The sequence below is a fragment of the Acartia tonsa genome, chromosome 9 (assembly GCF_053477335.1).
Source record: "Acartia tonsa isolate MP-2025a chromosome 9, ASM5347733v1, whole genome shotgun sequence".
Taxonomy (NCBI): domain Eukaryota; kingdom Metazoa; phylum Arthropoda; class Copepoda; order Calanoida; family Acartiidae; genus Acartia; species Acartia tonsa.
The window spans coordinates 39167764-39190953 of NC_137268.1; the positions used below are offsets into that span (position 1 = coordinate 39167764).

Below are 23190 nucleotides of genomic sequence, written 5' to 3' on the forward strand. Positions count from 1 at the left end.
AAGTAGACTCCCGTATACTCGCTCCGGTATACCCTCTTTGGCGTACTACTAGCAGAGGTAGGGTTAAGATATCAACACCAAACTTGGTGTGAACATTCTTGACAGCATTTAGAGCATCTTTTATTAATAACTGTTTCAGATTGGGTCACTCCTTCTGCCGGTTAAGGTTGCCTGTCTTTGGAGTGACTTAAAACTATGGGTTCAAATGGTGACTGCTAGTAGAATCTCAAAACGAATCCATAGACACCAAAAGAATTTCTGTAGCTCATCTGTGGCCTGAACTGGACCCGTTTTGTCAACCCTCGCCACCACTTTTCTTGCTCTTGACTACTGTAAAGTGTTTGACACTCAAGCTCGTGCTGGTTCCTCGTCTTTGGCGCTCTACTACGGGAGTAAGGGTTGAGATATTGACGTCTAGTCTTCACCAGGGTATCAAGGCGCTGAGAGAGAAAAGACAGAGCTTGTAAGACAAAAGACACTGCTTGTAATACAACCTCTATCTTTTGTGATTGCAAGTCGTGTCTTTTCTCTTACAAGCTCTGTCTTTTGTGAATTCTGGCCTCACAAAAGACACAACTTTCAAGAGAAAAGACAAAGCTTGTAATAGAAAAGATACAGCTTGTAATACAACCTCTGAAGTTGTGGCCAAAGATTAAACTGACAGGCTATCATAATCATTGCAATAAACTTTTTACACCTTGAAAATCATGTTCAGAGATAAAAAATGTATTCATTTGCATTATCATTTAAATTAATAAATAATCTTTTTATATATTAATTTTACTTCATGGCAAATCTGTAATTGTAATCAGTAAAATTCTCAATTTGTGTCAGAAATTTTTTTAATATCTTTAGAAAATCCACGCTTAAAATATGAAGATCCATGCTTTAAAAATAAAGATAAAAGCTTAAAAAATGAAGATACATGCCTTTCAAATGAATATACATGCTTAAAACATGAAGATCCACGCTTTAAAAATAAAGATCCATGCTTTAAAATGAAGATGCACTCTAAAAAATGAAGATTGGCGCTTTAAAGATGTAGATCCATGCTTTAAAAATGAAGATCCAAGTTTTTATAATGAAGATTAATGCTTAAAAAATGAAAATACATGCTTTAAAAATGAAGATACATGCTTAAAAAATAAAGATTGCTGCTTAAAATATGAAGATTGATGCCTAAAAAATGAAGATTAGCGCTTAAAAAATGAAGATTCATGCATTTAAAATGAAGATTGAAGCTTAAAAAATGAAAATCCACGCTAAAAAATGAAGATCAACCCTTAGAAAATGAAGATACACGCTTTAAAAATGAAGATACACGCTAAAATAATGAAGATTTACGCTTTAAAAACGAAGATCCATGCTTATAAAATGTAGATTGACTATTAAAAAATGATGATCCACGCTAAAAAATGAAGATCAACGCTTAAAAAATGAAGTTGCAAGCTTTTAAAATGAAGATTGACGCTTAAAAATGAAGATTTATGCTTTAAAAGATCAAGATACACGCTAAAAAATGAAGATTGACGCTTAAAAAATGAAGATTGATGCTTAAAAACTAAAGATCCACGCTTAAAAAATGAAGATCCACGCTTAAAAAATGAAGATCCACGCTTAAAAATAAAGATACATGCTTAAAAAATGAAGATACATGCTTTCAAAATAAAGATTGATGCTAAATAAATGAAGATTGACGCTTAAAGAATAAAGATTGGCGCTTAAAACATGAAGATCCACGCTTAAAATATGAAGATACATGCTTAAAAAATTAAGATCCACGCATAAAAAATAAGATTTTAAGATTTTAAAATGAAGATTGGAGCTAAAAAAAAGAAGATTGATGCTAAAAAAATGAAAATTGACACTTAAAAAATTAAGATTGACGCGTTAAAAATGAAGAAATAAGCTTACGAAATGATGATTGACACTTAAAAATGAAGATTCCCGCTTTAAAAATGAAGATCCACGCTTAAAAAATGAAGATCCATGCTTAAAAATTGAAGATACATGCTTAAAAACTGAAGATCCATGCTTAAAAAATGAAGATCCATGCTTTTAAAATGAAGATTGGCGCTATTAAATGAAGATTGATGCTAAAAAAATGAAGATTAACACTTAAAAAATGAAGATTGATGCGTAAAAAATGAAGATACATGCTTAAAATTGAAGATACACACTTAAAAAATGAAGATACGTGCTTAAAAAATGAAGACCCAAGCTTTTGAAATGAAGATTGGCGCAAATAAAATGAAGATTGACACTTAAAAAATAAAGATACACGCTTAAAAAATGAAGATTGACGCTTAAAAATGAAGATTCCTGCTTAAAAAATGAAGATACATGCTTTTAAAATGAAGATTTGCGCTAAAAAAATGAAGATTGGCGCTAAAAAAATGAAGATTGACGTATAAAAAATGAAGATCCATGCTAAAAAATGAAGATATACGCTTTTAAACTGAAGATACATGCTTGAAAAATGAACAAGAATTAAAATATTTTACAGATTAGAACTATAGATTTTCCATGAAGTAAAATTAAGATATAATCAGTATTATTTTATGATTTAAATGATAAAATAAGTGAATACTTTGCTATCTGAGAATCTAATATTTATGGTGAAAAATGTTTATTGCTACGCTTATGATCGCGTGTCACGTTTATCAATGGCCAGTCTTCGGTGGCACTTGGGTGGCGAAAACCCAAGTAATGCAGGTATGATTGCACTAGTCCCCAAAGTTTTTAAAATGAATTTTCCTTCGTTGTCTTAACATCTTTGAGTACTTATATCAAATTTTGATTTGTTGTTCAATAAGTAGTGTCCAAACAACTAATTTTAATCTACAGATGGGGTAGTTTTGTTCATTATCATTGGGGAGTTATATCAATCTATCGGACATTGTCATTTCATTGATTTTCACGGCTTTTATATAAAAAAGCTTCTATTCTTAAAGCAATGGTCTTTGAACATCTTCTTGTGAAAAAAATCTATTTACCTCAGTTTCATGTTTTCAGTGTTAAGCTGTTCCAGGTTTTCATTTTGTTCCTTCAGCTTCGTTGACAGGGTTGACAGTTGTTCTTGTAGTCCTTCGTGTTTGTCCTATAATGATTAATTTTATCAATAATAGTTATTTATCGCATCATAATATAAACAGCTTTCCACGGATATGAGAATACACAATAATAAGATAAAAACTAGATTGTTTTTATAATCTTATAATTGTACATTTATTATCGTAGAAAATGGAATATTATACGATGTTATACATAATTTTTCAGTATGACTGAGAACCAGTTCTAATCCACTGGATATTAATCGGATTCGAAGCCATACTGAAATAAATCAAACTTTTCAAATACGTAAGAACTCCTTTAGTTCCTAGATTTATTACTAGTTTGATGTGATTGCATCTTTAATTTATCTACTTACAACAAAAAACATATGTTTATCTATTTATCTATTGATCTAATTTTGTCTATCTGTCATCTATAAATACCTAAGAGTTTTTATTTCCATATTTTTTATGATCATTACTTCATACTTTTATAACTATTTATCGTTCTGTCAAATTCTTTGCTAAGATGTTTTTTTTTCATTGGCCTATCTATTAATCTACTGACCTGTAATTCAGTATATCGTTCCATTTCTTCACTCAGATGTTTATTTTCATTCACCATTTTGTCTCTTTCAGCTTCCACCACCTCCAGCGAGGCAACTCTTGACTTCAGGGTGTCCAACGACTTCTCCATCCGTTCCTTCTCGTGGCTGTTCTTACTCAACTAAATAAGGAATCCTTTAACTTTATGCATTTCATTTTAAAACATTTAGTTGATATTATAAAGCTGTTTAATTTAGGTTAGGTAGTGCATTACAAAACAGGGAAGAAGGAGACTTTCGGCTGTTTATTACACTAGTACCCAAAGTTTTATATTAACGTTTTCTTATTAGTTGACTTAACAACTTTGTGGACTTTTATTGAATTTTGATTGGTTTGTTGATTAAGTCGAATGTCTAAATATTTCATCCACTAGGTTTAATCTACAGAAAGGAGTAATTTTGTATATTATTATTGGGGATGTACATCAGTTTAATAGCCATTGTCTTATCCCTACAAAGAGTTTGTCCAAGGAGTAAAAAATCTGCACTCAAACTCCTTATTCCCTGCAAGAGGTATACGTTATAATTATAGAATGATTAATATTATGAAACACACAGAAAAAATTCTATTAAAATATATATACATAGATAAGATTAGCTCAAATTCATTTATTTATTTTTCAACATATCATCTAAAATCATCTAATTATAAGGTATAAGAAACAACCGAAATAAATCTAGAATAATATTTCTTTCATACGAATCGTTGCACACACAAAATCAAGAAAAAAAAGCCGACAATCATTACCTGTGTTTGGAGGACAGTTCTTTCAGAAACTAGTTTTCTATTCTCCTCCTGCAGTGAGGTCAGTTGTACTGCCTCGGAACTGGTGGCGCGGGCAGTCAAGGTGTTGATCTAATTCAAATTTTATTTAAATAAAACACTCCTTAATGGATATTGAATATACGTGGATATTATGACAGGGAAAAAATTGTCGTCAATTTTGGTTTCTAACATGGACAAAATTTATTGGTTAATTCGTTCATCCAGTAGGAGGAGAGGGAATGGGGTAAAGGGGGTTGTTATGGGAATCGTTATTTTAGCTAGCTTCAAGTTTTACTTTACAAGAGTACATGATAATCTGGTGTATGATCCAAATGATAATGAATCCATAATAATCTAAAACTCAGATGCAAAACGGCTAAGAAGCAATTATTTTTAATGCACCCAATTACTTAAATTAAAATGTATAGGTAGTGTACACAAACCTTAACAAATTTAAAAATCTGTTTTAAAAAGTTATTGCATGGCAAAAAATCTTTCAATATCTTTTGATTTACCTGTTTGTTAAGAGCTTCCACCTCAGTATCCTTTTCAATTTGCAGCAGGTTAAATTGTTCACTAAGAGTTTCATGTGTAGCTTCCAAGGTTCGGTATTCTTGCTTCAGATCAACAATTTCCTAGAGAACAACAAGATTTAAAAGATATATAATGGGTCTCCTTTACAGAGGAACTTCTTTCATGTTTAGGACTATTTTAGGGGACCCTCCAAAGACAAATCGCCCAAAGGAAAAAGTATCAAAAAAATTATAGTGCCGTTAGAGATCTCTAGGGGCGAAACCGCTCGTATGTTTAATGTCTATATTGTTTACATTGTTTACAAATAAATAAAACAAATAATCAATTCTATACCTTTTCAGCTTTAACAACGGCTTCGCCATCTCTCTTAGCTTGTTCTTCAAGCTTGGCAACTGTTAGATTTGACTTGCGCATTTCCTACAAAAAAATCATTCTATATTAACAACTCTTCTGATGTATAATAGATGCTTTATGTTACAAAAAGTCTTCAATTTATCTAGCTAGCCAAACAAAAACATTTTTTAGATTAACATGGTGTTTGGTTAACAAATTGTAATTCAATGTTAAAATGGATTGATATAGTAGATCTAGATGGTCAAACTAGCCCCATAATACGTCAACTTAAAAAGTCAAACAACTTCATTGACAACGAAAGTTTTCAATGATGTAATTTAACGAAAGCTAACTTTATCCTAAGAAATTCAACTATTCATAGGTGAATTTTTTATATGTTTTGTAATATGCTTTACATTTTACGACTGATTACATTTTTACACGATTCAATTTACCCAAAAAATCTTAATCCTAAGAAATGCGACCTTTTAAAGCTGACTAATGGTGCGAACAAAATAAAAATAACTGTCGTTTCGTAACAAAATATATACACATTCTAACCAATACTAAGGCCGGAGTGTTCTACACTGTTTTCTATGAGCTAACTTAAAGAATATTTATCTATGTTAAAATCTAATCGTACCTGTTCCATTTCAGACGAAATTTGCTTTTCTTTGACTACCAATTGTGTTTTCATGGTTTCCAACTCCTAAACAAATTAAAATTTTAAAAGATTTAAACAGCAATCTTTTTTTTTGCAAAAAAAAGATGATGGTACTTTTCTTATTAGTACATAGCGAGCACAGATATTTGGGTGGGAGTTATTTACATATGCCTATTGCCTAGCCCTTACGTAGGGCCCTAACCCCACAGGGCCTACACCTAAGGTCCCTATATCAAATATAACCTAATCAAACCTATAGTATAATACAAACAAACGAAAATCTACACCGCTCCATTATTTAAGATTTGTTTTAGATCAAGGGAGCAAGGGGAGGGGTTAAGAATCTTAATGCTTAACTAGGCACTTTGGTGGAAGCAGTAGGATGAGTGTAAAATTTGTCTATTAGATGTATAAACTGTGATGTGTTATGAATATTAGTGATGGGAATCCGGATCCGGAATCCGAATCCGGAATCCGCCTAATTTTCGGCCAATTTTGGAATCCGAATCCGGATCCGGAATCCGTTTTTTATAGCGGATTCCGGATTCTAAATTGGTAGGCTAAATTTAATTTAAATAGGTTAGAAAATACCAAGCACATTTTTAGGACATACGTAGCACTTAAATTTATAAATTTACTAATGTGATGTAAATGTTTTAGTTATGCTGGAAGTCAACACTTTAAACAAATCAAGGCTTCAACCAAGTAACATAGTGATAAATTAACGAAAAAAGCTATCCCTCTGTGACGGACGGCCTTTTAAAATACTGCTAGAATCCGGAATCCGAATCCGGAATCCGCCAAAACTAAGAATCCGGAATCCGCAAGAATCCGTCACTTTTTTTGACGGATTCCTTCAGAATCCGGAATCCGAATCCGGCCCAAAAATTCGACGGATTCCCATCCCTAATGAATATCTAAAACATGTTGACGCTTTAAAAACAAGCTTTTTATAATAACCAGGTGAGTGGTTTTGTCTTAATTTTATACTAATTATTTTCTATAAAATTCATAGGTTTTTTTGAACAATCTCATTTTAAATATTAAGGTGATATTTTACTATTTCAATTAAGCATTAAGAATATTAAAACAAATATCCCTTTAATTAGATTTTAAAATTTTCTTGGCTTTTGTATTTATTATATTTTTATTGAATTACAACGTAAGTATATCAATAGTTTGTTAAAATTATCATTTAATACAATCAACATATAAACATGCAATAATGGCATTTAATTTGAGACATAATTAAGCTGTATATTTAGTTTTAGGTTTATCACTTTTTACAATATTTAGTACAATTTATTCAAGATTTTATTTTTTATATTTGTTTATTTGTATTGAATATGTATTTGTAATTTAATAAACAAAGATTTTATAATACTTATTTAGTAATTTATTGACAACCACAATTAACTCTTATTTTATATGTAAAAATATTTATTGTTCAAAATTATAAAATATTAGTATCATAAATTGTAATAGTATTTACTTTAAACTTGAAGAAATGAAAGAAAGTTTGAATCTTTTATTCCTATTTCAAGAAGATAAAAATAGAATTTGTGTGATTAGGGACCTGAACAGTTGTTTTGCCAGGGGATTGTTTTTTTTTAGGGGCGTAAAGATTATTTTTTAGGGAGTGTGTTGACATCCACTTCTGCACGCTTTTGTCTATGTTAAACATTAGATTTTAGAGAATCTTCTAAAAGCCAAAAACAGCTGGATTCCAAAATCAAAGAAGCTGAGAGCACTGAGACCTAACCAGAGACCAAGAGCACTGCCCAAATCCACAATAAGACTGAAGGTTTTCAGGGGTAAGGAAAATAGCAATTGAATTCAAATCTAAGTTGTGATAATTGAAAAGTACAGTGAAATAATTCAGATGTATGCTTAAATATGTTTAATTTTCTTAAATACTATTTATGTTTATTAATATGGTTTTTAGAGGGGGGGGGGGGGGTGGTTGAGGAAAATCTCAAGTTACCTCTCTCTAGGGGTCTCAAGTAAACCACCCCAACCATTGCCCAAATGAATTAACTGAATATCCCCTTATATTAAAATATGCAAAAGTGATATTAAACTAAATGATATTATTTTAAAATTTGATTATCCCAGAATACCTAAATCCACTGTAAGAATAAGATGCAGTAAGTACTTTGATCTGGTCTTCTATTTCTATTTCAACAGAAGCACTTCCATAACTGGCGTAATGGTTGAAAATATTCAGTAATTTGGATATTATATAAAATTTTGAAAAGAATAAAATGTCTATTCCATACAGAACTTCAAATATGTATAAGTTACAGCACAGAGATTAAGCATGATTTCTATATTTATTTATGAAATATAATGTGATAATGCAATGAAGTTGCTGTAAAAATGACATTTCTAATATAAATGATTAGCTTAATATTTAATTTCAAAACATTTGACAAAAAACAATCTATTGTTTTAAAAACTGGTTATTGTAACTTAATATCCCCTAGAAGATTGATTGCCAACCTTCCCTGTTTGTAATATGTGTAATCTCTTTTAGTTCAAAAGTCATAGTACCGCATGGTGGTAAACAAGGTTTCCATATCTTTAAATCTTTTCCTGCAACAAAGCTAAAAAACATGTCTGACAGTCTTTCTTCTCCAGAACTTGATAGTTGGACCTGCAGACTTGTTTCACATGTAGAGCCAGAGGAGTTTGGAAACCAGGGAGGCAAACAACCATACCATTTCAGGAGATGTGATTTCATGAGATCTTTAAGACATTCTCCATAGGATGTACCCAAATTCTCATAAATTGTACATTTTTGACCAGCAAAAATACTTTGATCATGCAGACTGATAATCAACTTGAGAACATAATCATCAAAGAGTTTCTTAAGTGCTACTGTGGGTCCAAATATAAGCTTTCCATTGTCAACAAATGTATTGCGTATATCATTAGCCAGCACTGGGTCAACTATGTAAATTTGGGATTTTTCAGTTGATGAAATGTAAATTAAAGATTTGATCTTCTTTAGCTTCATGCAGAACCCATATGGTGTCAAGTAAACCTCCTCTGATTGGTCATTTTCTACATCCTGGTTATACCAACCCTTATTTGACAACTGGACTACATGACTGGTGTAATTAAATTCAAACAGCAGTTTCTGCAACTCCATAAAAGTTATGTTGCCATCTTTGCCCCTCCAAGTTATGGAGTCTGAATCCTTCAGTTTTCCCTTGGTAAAATCTGTTTGGTGTTTGTATCCTAATGTCTTGGCTTTTGTGTAATTGAATTGTTCATCTTGGCAAACATAAAACACAGGTTTTTCTATGTCAGCTAATCTTCTTGATGAGCTTTCTATGACAACTGGTTTTGCGAAATACTTCATAACAGAGTTTTGCATTTGAAATACAAATAATCCAAAGGCTACAAGTTGAAAAATGACCCTGACAATTGTTTGAGTTTTCATATCTATTTAAGCACAGTTATGCATAGGTTTATGCTGGCTGAATATTAACCGCTCACTACGTAAATTACTACCTATTTTTTTGCGAATATTATTAATATTATTTAATGACAGTAAATTTATGTCTATTAATTTGAAAGTAAAATGAAACATAAGGTATGTGATACACAATTTATAAAAAAAAACTACCAAACATTTTAAAATATCAATTTAATACAAAAAAATTCTAAAATATGCTGAAAGATGGCTAAGATACCCAGGTTCATATTGTACAGTGACACCAGAGTCATGCAAATAAGGGTGTATCCACCCACTGGCAAATTTAAGTTAGATGGATTGGGTACAACACAAATGATTCAAACAACCCCCTCTAAAATCCCCCCTTAAAATAGTATACACCTTCTGATACACCCCCTAAAACAAACGAGGTGCTACTTAAAACGCAATTCAAAATTCACTAATAACTACTTAACAGAAACTAAAACTATTTACCTTTCAAAGAATTTCAAACCAAAAAAATTTGAGAATGTTTAGAACTCATAAATACACCTTTCCAAATTCCATGTAATAATTCTAATTTTTATAATGAAATATCATTAAAATAATTATAGAATTATTTTGTGTCATTTATATGTATTAAATTTCATTAATATCTGTACAAAAATTAATATTTCTTAAAAGGGATAAATATTACCATTTTGTTACAAATTAATATTTCATGTGAAGTAAAGATATGATTATGCCCGTGAAAAAAAGAAAATATTCTCAATTTAACAAATGAATATAGAATACGTGGATATATTGATAGGGGGAAATTTGTCGTCAATTTAGGTTGATATTATGGAACTCATTTATTGGTCAGTTCGTTCATCCAGTAGTAGGAGGGGAGGGGATGGATAGGGGGTAACGTTATTTTAGCAATTTTTACTTTATTGAGTAGATGCAAAACTGGCGCAACATCCAAGTATATAATCATCAATTATCTATCTATCACAAAATAAAAGGGGGATGTGGAAAATAACCATTTGGGCAGGGGGGGGGGGGTTTACTCGAGAACCCTTAGAGCTAGAGGGAGCTAATTTTGGATATAAGCTTCTATGGAGCCAAAGTTACTTTTAAAATTATCGTCGACCCCCCCCCCCCTCCCCAATTTTTTTTTTTGGGGGGGGGGGCGGGTGGATTATACTATAGGATGTTTCTCATAAACGACTTAAGATAAATGGAGCAAACCTTGGGATACAAGTTTTGTAGGCCTATATTTGATTTTAGAATTATCGTTGACCACCCACCCACCCCAAAACCCCTAATTTGGGGGGGGGGGGGCGGGTGAATTATACTATAGGGTGTTTCTCATAAACGACTTGAGATAAATGGAGCAAACCTTAGGATACAAGTTTTGTAGGCCTATATTTGATTTTAGAATTATCGTTGACCACCCACCCACCCCAAAACCCCTAATTTGGGGGGGGGGGGCGGGTGAATTATACTATAGGGTGTTTCTCATAAACGACTTGAGATAAATGGAGCAAACCTTAGGATACAAGTTTTGTAGGCCTATATTTGATTTTAGAATTATCGTTGACCACCCACCCACCCCAAAACCCCTAATTTGGGGGGGAGGGGGGGGGGGCGGGTGAATTATACTATAGGGTGTTTCTCATAAACGACTTGAGATAAATGAAGCAAACCTTAGGATACAAGTTTTGTAGGCCTATATTTGATTTTAGAATTATCGTTGACCACCCACTCAACCCCAAACCCCTAATTTTTTTTTGGGGGGGGCAGGTGGATTATACTATAGGGTGTTTCTCATAAACAACTTGCAGCAATTTTATTTTGGGTGCTACTCTCTTAGTTTTAGAGATAATTGGATGAAATCTTTTGGGCTGGGTCACTAATTACCCCAACTATTGGTATCTTTAATAAAAACGGCTGCGAGACCGCCGCTCCCGCTGCCATTTACCGCCGCCACCAAAAAAAAATTTTTTATTGCATTTCTCGCTGAATTAGGCAATTTGGAATCATTTGAGACAATTTTTATTTTTTTAAAAAATTTTTCACCTTACAAGCAACCCTGCGGGGGATTTAGTCATTTTTTTCAAATTCCAGAAAAAAAATAACATGGTCTCAAATGATTCCAAATTGCCTAATTCGGCGAGAAATGCAATAAAAAAAATTTTTTTTGGTTGCGGCTGTAAACGGCGGCGGGCGGCGGGAGCGGCGCTCCCTTAGTACCAATAGTTGGGGTAATTAGTGACCCAGCCCAAAAGATTTCATCCAATTATCTCTAAAACTAAGGGAGTAGCACCCAAAATAAAAGTCGAAACAAAATTGTAAGTAAAGGGGGGGGGGGAATGTCACACGACATACCAGCAATTTTATTTTGGGTGCTACTCCCTTAGTTTTAGAGATAATTGGATGAAATCTTTTTGGCTGGGTCACTAATTACCCCAACTATTGGTATCTTTAAAAAAAACGGCTGCGAAACTGCCGCTCCCGCCGCCCGCCGCCATTTACCGCCGCAACCAAAAAAAATTTTTTTATTGAATTTCTCGCCGAATTAGGCAATTTGGAATCATTTGAGACCATGTTATTTTTTTCAAAAATTTTTCGCCTTACAAGCAACCCTGCAGGGGATTTAGTCATTTTTTTCAAATTCTCGAAAAAAATAACATGGTCTCAAATGATTCCAAATTGCCTAATTTGGCAAGAAATGCAATAAAAATTTTTTTTTGGTGGCAGCTGTAAACGGCGGCGGGCGGCGGGAGCAGCGGTCCCGCCGCCGTTTTTTTAAAAAGATACCAATAGTTGGGGTAATTTGTGACCCAGCCCAAAAGATTTCATCCAATTATCTCTAAAACTAAGGGAGTAGCACCCAAAATAAAAGTCGAAACAAAATTGTACGTAAAGGGGGGGGGGAAATGTGGTGACTTGTCACATGACATACCAGCAATTTTATTTTGGGTGCTACTCCCTTAGTTTTTGAGATAATTGGATGAAATCTTTTTGGCTGGGTCACTAATTACCCCAACTATTGGTATCTTTAAAAAAAAACGGCTGCGAAACTGCCGCTCCCGCCGCCCGCCGCCGTTTACCGCCGCCACCACAAAAAAAAATTTTTATTGCATTTCTCGTTGAATTGGGCAATTTGGAATCATTTGAGACCATGCTATTTTTTTCAAAAATTTTTCGCCTTACAAGCAACCCTGCGGGGGATTTAGTCATTTTGTTCAAATTCTCAAAAAAATAACATGGTCTCAAATGATTCCAAATTGCCTAATTTGGTGAGAAATGCAATAAAAATTTTTTTTTTTGTGGCAGCTGTAAACGGTGGTGGGCGGCGGGAGCATCAGTCCCGCCGCCGTTTTTTTTTAAAGATACCAATAGTTGGGGTAATTAGTGACCCAGCCCAAAAGATTTCATCCAATTATCTTTAAAACTAAGGGAGTAGCACCCAAAATAAAATTGCTGGTATGTCGTGTGACAAGTCACCACATTTCCCCCCCCCCCCTAGATATACCACACTTTTCTGGGATCTTGCCAGATCAAGTATCAACTGTGGGGAATACCAAAGGATGACTCCATGCAAAATTTGAGTCGGATCCGGCCAAAACCGGCCGGGATTTTTATAAAAAACCGTTTTTTTCCGGTTTTTAGGGGGTATCTGTAAATCAAGCCCCCTCCTGGGTACGCCCCAATGATGATTTTTGCTTTAAGGTCTGATCTGAATTCCTCAACACTGGATATGACCCCTAGAGTTGAAAAAATGGTTAAAATCCGGTCTTTTGACCGGTTTCCGGCCATTTCCGGCCCAAAAAAAAATTTTTAAAAATCAAAATTTTTATCTAAAATTAAAAAAAAAATGCTTTAAATTACATTTTTCATTAATAATTTTCAAAAACCAAAAACCTTAGGTAATGAAGATAATTTTAGCAACTTAAAATGTGAAAAAAGGTTGAAAATTGACAAACTTATGTCAATTTGAAAAATGTTGGTAAATCCTAAAAATTTGACAGATTTATACATACGTTAGAATTTAGGTTCACTATGGTCTTTAAGACACGCCATATCCAACAAAATTGCAATGAGAGGGTCTAAATGTTTTACTAAACCAAAATTCTACATACACTGGCGGTTCCAAGGATATATCATTAAGGCCGTACGGCTGGCCAGAAAGCTTTTAACAGGTGGCCGACTAAAAGCCGGATTTGATAGTTATCAACCGTAAAAAGTAGCGATTTTCGTTTTTTTGGCCAAAACTCATGCAGGGAGTTGTTTTTTGGGATTGACATACAAAAGCAAGTTTGTACAACTTTTTGGGGCGGACATTTCTTTACTTACGCATTATCCGCCACAGGTGAACCGTTTGGCCGTTATTTGCCGCCAAAATCGCAATTTTTGGCGATTTTTAAAAAAAATCTTGTTTTTTTGCCCCTTTAGGAGATGACGGAGCCGATTTAGCGACTTAGGACACTTCTTCAATAATGTTCAACTTTTTGAGGCGGACATTCCTTTACTTATGTATCATTCACCTCTGGCGGACTGTTTGGCCGTTATTCGTCGCCGAAATCGCGATTTTTTGGCGATTTTGCCGTTCGCGAACTTTTAACGACCATTTTTTAGGGGAAGGAGTCATCCAATCAAGATAGCTCTGAAATACTTTTCATTTGCAAATTAAATTGGCTACATTTCATGTGAAGTAAATTTTTTTGTGCGTCCAACCGTTTTTGTTCCAGTTGAAATTTTAAAAAAAGGAGAACAACTACTAATTACACCAACCCCATGAAATGTATTTACCCCCACAAGAAACAAGTTTGGGTGAAATAATTTTTTAAGCCGCAGGCTCCAAATTATCTTATTATTGATTATAACACTATAATTATGAATTATATTATCTTACCATATTTATGCATAATAATTATGATTATTCAGTTATAGTATTATAAGTATTAATTATCATATATAACCTGTTACAAATCAATCAATAGATTATATTACATAACCTATTTTAAATCTATCAATAATAACTCATATTAATTATCATTATCTTTTTATTACTTATTATTTATGATTTTATCATTATTAATCATATAAAATATCCTATTACTAATTGATCAATACTTATTCATAATGTTATAATTTTTTTTTATAATGTAGTAACTATCACCATTTCTAAATTACTTTATTTGATTATCAAATGAACTACCTAACCTAATACATATCTTATAGTAATTTTTATTACTTTTTAGTTTATAAATAATTGCTAGAGATGAATAATAAGTATTCAGATTTACAAAGTAATAATCATTAGAGATTAATCAGATAATTAAAAGATAAATTAAAAATTACCAAGTAGTAAATATCAGTGATTGAAATGTGGAATTAATTATCAAAATTATGATGTACTAACAATTAGTGTTTAATTAGTTTTAAAATTACAAGAAAAAAATAATTATAATTAAAAAGTAATAATTTTTAAATTTCAACTGGAACAAAAACGGTAGGATGCACAAAAAAATTTACTTCACATGAAATGTAGCCAATTTAATTTGCAAATGAAAAGTATTTCAGAGTTATATTGATTGGATGACTCCTTCGCCTCAAAAATGGTCGTTGAACCTTGTGAACAGCAAAATCGCCAAAAATTGCGATTTTGGCGGCAAATAACGGCCAAACGGTTCACCTGTGGCGGATAATGCGTAAGTAAAAAAAAGTCTGCCCCAAAAAGTTGTACAAACTTGCTTTTGTGTGTCAATCCCAAAAAACAACTCCCTGCATGAGTTTTGGCCAAAAAAACGAAAATCGCTACTTTTTACGGTTGATAACTATCAAATCCGGCTTTTAGTCGGCCACCTGTTAAAAGCTTTCTGGCCAGCCGTATGGCCTTAATGATATATCCCTGGAACCGCCAGGGTATGTAGAATTTTGATTCAGAAAAACATTTAGACCTTCTCATTGCAATTTTGTAGGATATGGCGTGTCTTAAATACCATAGTCAACCTAAATTCTGAAATGTATGTATAAATCCGTCAAATTTTTAAGATTTACCAACATTTTTCAAATTGACACAAGTTTGTCAATTTTCAACCTTTTTTCACATTTTAAGTTGCTAAAATTATCTTCATTACCTAGGGTTTTTGGTTTTTGAAAAATTATTAATGAAAAATGTAATTTTAAGCATATTTTTTAAAATTTTAGATGAAATTTTGATTTTTAAAATTTTTTTGTTTGGCCGGAAATGGCCGGAAACCGGTCAAAAGACCGGATTTTAACCATTTTTTCAACTCTAGGGGTCATATCCAGTGTTGAGGAATTCAGATCAGACCTTAAAGCAAAAATCATCATTGGGGCGTACCCAGGAGGGGGCTTGATTTACAGATACCCCCTAAAAACCGGAAAAAAACGTTTTTTTATAAAAATCCCGGCCGGTTTTGGCCGGATCCGACTCAAATTTTGCATGGAGTCATCCTTTGGTATTCCCCACAGTTGATACTTGATCTGGCAAGATCCCAGAAAAGTGTGGTATATCTACCCCCCCCCCCTTTACTTACAATTTTGTTTCGACTTTTATTTTGGGTGCTACTCCCTTAGTTTTAGAGATAATTGGATGAAATCTTTTGGGCTGGGTCACTAATTACCCCAACTATTGGTATCTTTTAAAAAAAATGGCTGTGAGACCGCCGCTCCCGCCGCCCGCCGCCGTTTACCGCCGCCACCACAAAAATTTTTTTTATTGCATTTCTCGTTGAATTAGGCAATTTGGAATCATTTGAGACCATGTTATTTTTTTCAAAAAATTTTTGCCCTACAAGCAACCCTGCGGGGGATTTAGTCATTTTTTTCAAATTCTCAAAAAAAAAAACATGGTCTCAAATGATTCCAAATTGCCTAATTTGGCGAGAAATGCAATTAAAAAATTTTTTTTGGTGGCAGCTGTAAACGGTGGTGGGCGGCGGGAGCGGCGGTCCCGCCGCCGTTTTTTTTTAAAGATACCAATAGTTGGGGTAATTAGTGACCCAGCCCAAAAGATTTCATCCAATTATCTCTAAAACTAAGGGAGTAGCACCCAAAATAAAATTGCTGGTATGTCGTGTGATGAGTCACCACATTTCCCCCCCCCTCCCCCACTTTACTTACAATTTTGTTTCGACTTTTATTTTGGGTGCTACTCCCTTAGTTTTAGAGATAATTGGATGAAATCTTTTGGGCTGGGTCACTAATTACCCCAACTATTGGTATCTTAGGATACAAGTTTTGTAGGCCTATATTTGATTTTAGAATTATCGTTTACCACCCACTCACCCCCAAACCCCTAATGGCGGCGGGAGCGGCGGTCTCGCAGCCTTTTTTTTTTTAAAGATACCAATAGTTGGGGTAATTAGTAACCCAGCCCAAAAGATTTCATCCAATTATCTCTAAAACTAAGGGAGTAGCACCCAAAATAAAATTGCTGGTATGTCGTGTGATGAATCACCACATTTCCCCCCCCCCCTCCCTTTACTTACAATTTTGTTTCGACTTTTATTTTGGGTGCTACTCCCTTAGTTTTAGAGATAATTGGATGAAATCTTTTGGGCTGGGTCACTAATTACCCCAACTATTGGTATCTTTGTAAAAAAACGGCGGCGGGACCGCTGCTTCCGCCGCCCGCCGCCGTTTACAGCCGCCACCAAAAAAATTTTTTTTATTGCATTTCTTGCTGAATTAGGCAATTTGGAATCATTCGAGACCATGTTATTTTTTTCGAGAATTTGAAAAAAATGACTAAATCCCTCGCAGGGTTGCTTGTAAGGTGAAAAATTTTTGAAAAAAATAACATGGTCTCAAATGATTCCAAATTGCCTAATTCGGCGAGAAATGCAATAAAATTTTTTTTTTGGGTTGCTGCGGTAAATGGCGGCGGGCGGCGGGAGCGGCGGTCTCGCAGCCGTTTTTTTTAAAGATACTAATAGTTGGGGTAATTAGTAACCCAGCCCAAAAGATTTCATCCAATTATCTCTAAAACTAAGGGAGTAGCACCCAAAATAAAATTGCTGGTATGTCGTGTCATGAGTCACCACATTTCCCCCCCTCCCTTTACTTACAATTTTGTTTCGACTTTTATTTTGGGTGCTACTCCCTTAGTTTTAGAGATAATTGGATGAAATCTTTTGGGCTGGGTCACTAATTACCCCAACTATTGGTATCTTTAAAAAAAACGGCGGCTGGACCGCTGCTCCCGCCGCCCGCCGCCGTTTACAGCCGCCACCAAAAAAAAATTTTTATTGCATTTCTTGCCGAATTAGGCAATTTGGAATCATTTGAGACCATGTTATTTTTTTTCGAGAATTTGAAAAATATGACTAAATCCCCTGCAGGGTTGCTTGTAAGGCGAAAAATTTTTGAAAAAAATAACATGGTTTCAAATGATTCCAAATTGCCTAATTCGGCGAGAAATTCAATAAAAAAATTTTTTTTGGTTGCGGCGGTAAATGGCGGCGGGAGCGGCGGTCTCGCAGCCGTTTTTTTTAAAGATACCAATAGTTGGGGTAATGAATGACCCAGCCCAAAAGATTTCATCCAATTATCTCTAAAACTAAGGGAGTAGCACCCAAAATAAAATTGCTGGTATGTCATGTGACAAGTCACCTCATTTCCCCCCCCCCCCCCCTTTACTTACAATTTTGTTTCGACTTTTATTTTGGGTGCTACTCCCTTAGTTTTAGAGATAATTGGATGAAATCTTTTGGGCTGGGTCACTAATTACCCCAACTATTGGTATCTTTAAAAAAAAACGGCGGCGGGACCGCTGCTCCCGCCGCCCGCCGCCGTTTACAGCCGCCACCAAAAAAAAATTATTATTGCATTTCTTGCCGAATTAGGCAATTTGGAATCATTTGAGACCATGTTATTTTTTTTCGAGAATTTGAAAAAAATGACTAAATCCCCTGCAGGGTTGCTTGTAAGGCGAAAAATTTTTGAAAAAAATGACATGGTCTCAAATGATTCCAAATTGCCTAATTCGGCGAGAAATGCAATAAATTTTTTTTTTTTTGTTGCGGCGGTAAATGGCGGCGGGCGGCGGGAGCGGCGGTCTCGCAGCCGTTTTTTTTTAAATATACCAATAGTTGGGGTAATTAGTAACCCAGCCCAAAAGATTTCATCCAATTATCTCTAAAACTAAGGGAGTAGCACCCAAAATAAAATTGCTGGTATGTCGTGTGATGAATCACCACATTTCCCCCCCTCCCTTTACTTACAATTTTGTTTCGACTTTTATTTTGGGTGCTACTCCCTTAGTTTTAGAGATAATTGGATGAAATCTTTTTGGTTGGTTCACTAATTACCCCAACTATTGGTATCTTTAAAAAAAACGGCGGCGGGACCGCCGCTCCCGCCGCCCGCCGCCGTTTACAGCCGCCACCAAAAAAATTTTTTTTTATTGCATTTCTCTCCGAATTAGGCAATTTGGAATCATTTGAGACCATGTTATTTTTTTTCTGGAATTTAAAAAAAATGACTAAATCCCTTGCAGGGTTGCTTGTAACGCGAAAAATTTTTGAAAAAAATAACATGGTCTCAAATGATTCCAAATTGCCTAATTCGGCGAGAAATGCAATAAAAATTTTTTTTTGGGTTGCTTCGGTAAATGGCGGCGGGCGGCGGGAGCGGCGGTCTCGCAGCCGTTTTTTTAAAGATACCTATAGTTGGGGTAATTAGTGACCCAGCCCAAAAGATTTCATCCAATTATCTCTAAAACTAAGGGAGTAGCACCCAAAATAAAATTGCTGGTATGTCATGTGACGAGTCACCACATTTTCCCCCCTCCCTTTACTTACAATTTTGTTTCGACTTTTATTTTGGGTGCTACTCCCCTGCAGGGTTGCTTGTAAGGCGAAAAATTTTTGAAAAAAATAACATGGTCTCAAATGATTCCAAATTGCCTAATTCGGCGAGAAATTCAATAAAAAAATTTTTTTTGGTTGCGGCGGTAAATGGCGGCGGGCGGCGGGAGCGGCGGTCTCGCAGCCGTTTTTTTTAAAGATACCAATAGTTGGGGTAATTAGTGACCCAGCCCAAAAGATTTCATCCAATTATCTCTAAAACAAGGGAGTAGCACCCAAAATAAAATTGCTGGTATGTCGTGTGACGAGTCACCACATTTTCCCCCCTCCCTTTACTTACAATTTTGTTTCGACTTTTATTTTGGGTGCTACTCCCTTAGTTTTAGAGATAATTGGATGAAATCTTTTGGGCTGGGTCACTAATTACCCCAACTATTGGTATCTTTAAAAAAAAACGGCGGCGGGACCGCTGCTCCCGCCGCCCGCCGCCGTTTACAGCCGCCACCAAAAAAAAATTTTTATTGCATTTCTTGCCGAATTAGGCAATTTGGAATCATTTGAGACCATGTTATTTTTTTTCGAGAATTTGAAAAAAATGACTAAATCCCCTGCAGGGTTGCTTGTAAGGCGAAAAATTTTTGAAAAAAATAACATGGTCTCAAATGATTCCTAATTGCCTAATTCGGCGAGAAATGCAATAAATTTTTTTTTTTTTGTTGCGGCGGTAAATGGCGGCGGGCGGCGGGAGCGGCGGTCTCGCAGCCGTTTTTTTTAAAGATACCAATAGTTGGGGTAATTAGTAACCCAGCCCAAAAGATTTCATCCAATTATCTCTAAAACTAAGGGAGTAGCACCCAAAATAAAATTGCTGGTATGTCGTGTGATGAATCACCACATTTCACCCCCTCCCTTTACTTACAATTTTGTTTCGACTTTTATTTTGGGTGCTACTCCCTTAGTTTTAGAGACAATTGGATGAAATCTTTTTGGTTGGTTCACTAATTACCCCAACTATTGGTATCTTTAAAAAAAACGGCGGCGGGACCGCCGCTCCCGCCGCCCGCCGCCGTTTACAGCCGCCACCAAAAAAAATTTTTTTTATTGCATTTCTCTCCGAATTAGGCAATTTGGAATCATTTGAGACCATGTTATTTTTTTTCTGGAATTTGAAAAAAATGACTAAATCCCTCGCAGGGTTGCTTGTAAGGCGAAAAATTTTTGAAAAAAATAACATGGTCTCAAATGATTCCAAATTGCCTAATTCGGCGAGAAATGCAATAAAAAATTTTTTTTGGGTTGCTTTGGTAAATGGCGGCGGGCGGCGGGAGCGGCGGTCTCGCAGCCGTTTTTTTTAAAGATACCCATAGTTGGGGTAATTAGTGACCCAGCCCAAAAGATTTCATCCAATTATCTCTAAAACTAAGGGAGTAGCACCCAAAATAAAATTGCTGGTATGTCATGTGACGAGTCACCACATTTTCCCCCCTCCCTTTACTTACAATTTTGTTTCGACTTTTATTTTGGGTGCTACTCCCCTGCAGGGTTGCTTGTAAGGCGAAAAATTTTTGAAAAAAATAACATGGTCTCAAATGATTCCTAATTGCCTAATTCGGCGAGAAATTAAATAAAAAAAATTTTTTTGGTTGCGGTGGTAAATGGCGGCGGGCGTCGGGAGCGGCGGTCTCGCAGCCGTTTTTTTTAAAGATACCAATAGTTGGGGTAATTAGTGACCCAGCCCAAAAGATTTCATCCAATTATCTCTAAAACTAAGGGAGTAGCACCCAAAATAAAATTGCTGGTATGTCGTGTGACGAGTCACCACATTTTCTCCCCTCCCTTTACTTACAATTTTGTTTCGACTTTTATTTTGGGTGCTACTCCCTTAGTTTTAGAGATAATTGGATGAAATCTTTTGGGCTGGGTCACTAATTACCCCAACTATTGGTATCTTTTAAAAAAAACGGCGGCGGGACCGCCGCTCCCGCCGCCCGCCGCCGTTTACAGCCGCCACCAAAAAAAAAATTTTTTATTGCATTTCTCGCCGAATTAGGCAATTTGGAATCATTTGAGACCATGTTATTTTTTTTCTGGAATTTGAAAAAATGACTAAATCCCCTGCAGGGTTGCTTGTAAGGCGAAAAATTTTTGAAAAAAATAACATGGTCTCAAATGATTCCAAATTGCCTAATTCGGCAAGAAATGCAATAAAAAAATTTTTTTTGGTGGCGGCGGTAAATGGGCGGCGGGCGGCGGGAGCGGCGGTCTCGCAGCCGTTTTTTTTAAAGATACCAATAGTTGGGGTAATTAGTGACCCAGCCCAAAAGATTTCATCCAATTATCTCTAAAACTAAGGGAGTAGCACCCAAAATAAAATTGCTGCAAGTTGTTTATGAGAAACACCCTATAGTATAATCCACCTGCCCCCCCCCCCAAAAAAAAAAATTAGGGGTTTGGGGTTGAGTGGGTGGTCAACGATAATTCTAAAATCAAATATAGGCCTACAAAACTTGTATCCTAAGGTTTGCTTCATTTATCTCAAGTCGTTTATGAGAAACACCCTATAGTATAATTCACCCCCCCCCCCCAAATTAGGGGTTTTGGGGTGGGTGGGTGGTCAACGATAATTCTAAAATCAAATATAGGCCTACAAAACTTGTATCCTAAGGTTTGCTCCATTTATCTCAAGTCGTTTATGAGAAACACCCTATAGTATAATTCACCCCCCCCCCCCCCCCAAATTAGGGGTTTTGGGGTGGGTGGGTGGTCAACGATAATTCTAAAATCAAATATAGGCCTACAAAACTTGTATCCCAAGGTTTGCTCCATTTATCTCAAGTCGTTTATGAGAAACATCCTATAGTATAATCCACCCGCCCCCCCCCAAAAAAAAAAAAATTTGGGGGGGGGGTGGGGGGTCGACGATAATTTTAAAAGTAACTTTGGCCCCATAGAAGCTTATATCCAAAATTAGCTCCCTCTAGCTCTAAGGGTTCTCGAGTAAACCCCCCCCCCCTGCCCAAATGGTTATTTTCCACATCCCCCTTTACTGAAAACACACACTTTTTGTCATAAAGCCGTGATTATACTTTTGCTAGTGGTAGAAAAGACAGCCATACTAATAACTAGATACCATGAAATAGCCTTACCTGTTTTAAATGTTTATTTTCCAACTCTAGCCTATGAACCCTACTAACGGCATCCTTGCCCAGCTGTTCAGATAATATATTCATATCCTAAATATATGTATAATATAAGAATTAGAAGTTTTTATTGATGGTCCGTTTTTAAGAACCCTTCTAACAGCATCTTTATTGATTGGTTGTTATATTAATGTCATAAATAATAATTTATAAATTACAAGAAAATAAACCCTTCTAAATGTATATTAAATTATGTTAGAAAATATCAAAGAAATGTATAAAGCAATTACAGATTAATGTCAAAAATAAACCGCCAAACGCTTCCTGTTAGTCCAAATTACATTAAAATGATCATTAACATAGTAGAGATCTAATGACAATGTTATCACCTTTAAAGGAGTTTGATGAAATTAAGTGACATTTCATAATAATAAGTTAGAACTTCAAAATAAATAAGTATTTGTTACCTACAGGTTTAGTGATGTTACTTAATATGAATTTAAAAACAAACTAGATGTCGCTTATTATTATGGCTTTTTATTGGTTTACTTTAAAACATTGGGTACTAAACGCTAATGGATTGGTTACAAACGGGTAGTGTCCAAACGTTTAACAAATAATTTTTATATTCAGAAGGGGTAAATTTAATTGATCGTCATTGGGGATGTACATCAATTTATCGTCCATTGTCAGATGCTTTATTATGATAAAGGTATGATCCAAAAATGCCATCCTTGAAAACAAAATAAATATTTCCAGTAGCGCTTCGAAACCGAATGATATCCGCTGGATTACAACCGGTTCTCAGAAATACTGAATATCTTAA

At 35.0% G+C, this 23190-nt stretch overlaps 1 protein-coding gene across 19 annotated transcripts in view; it reads right to left on the reverse strand.

Annotated features, from left to right (window-relative positions):
* The window catches only part of Girdin (protein girdin), a 109266-nt gene that overhangs the window by 27160 nt on the left and 58916 nt on the right, over positions 1-23190 (reverse strand). For all 19 annotated transcript variants that reach the window (XR_013882675.1, XR_013882674.1, XR_013882673.1 and 16 more), the window contains 7 exons: positions 22371-22457; positions 5935-6000; positions 5292-5375; positions 4940-5059; positions 4407-4514; positions 3622-3780; positions 2997-3100 (listed from right to left, as the gene is read on the reverse strand). Coding sequence is in view for 13 of the 19 variants with exons in the window: in XM_080172815.1 (XP_080028941.1) it covers positions 2997-3100; positions 3622-3780; positions 4407-4514; positions 4940-5059; positions 5292-5375; positions 5935-6000; positions 22371-22457 (728 nt within the window). In the remaining 6 variants the exon portion in view is untranslated. The remainder of the gene's footprint in view (positions 1-2996; positions 3101-3621; positions 3781-4406; positions 4515-4939; positions 5060-5291; positions 5376-5934; positions 6001-22370; positions 22458-23190) is intronic.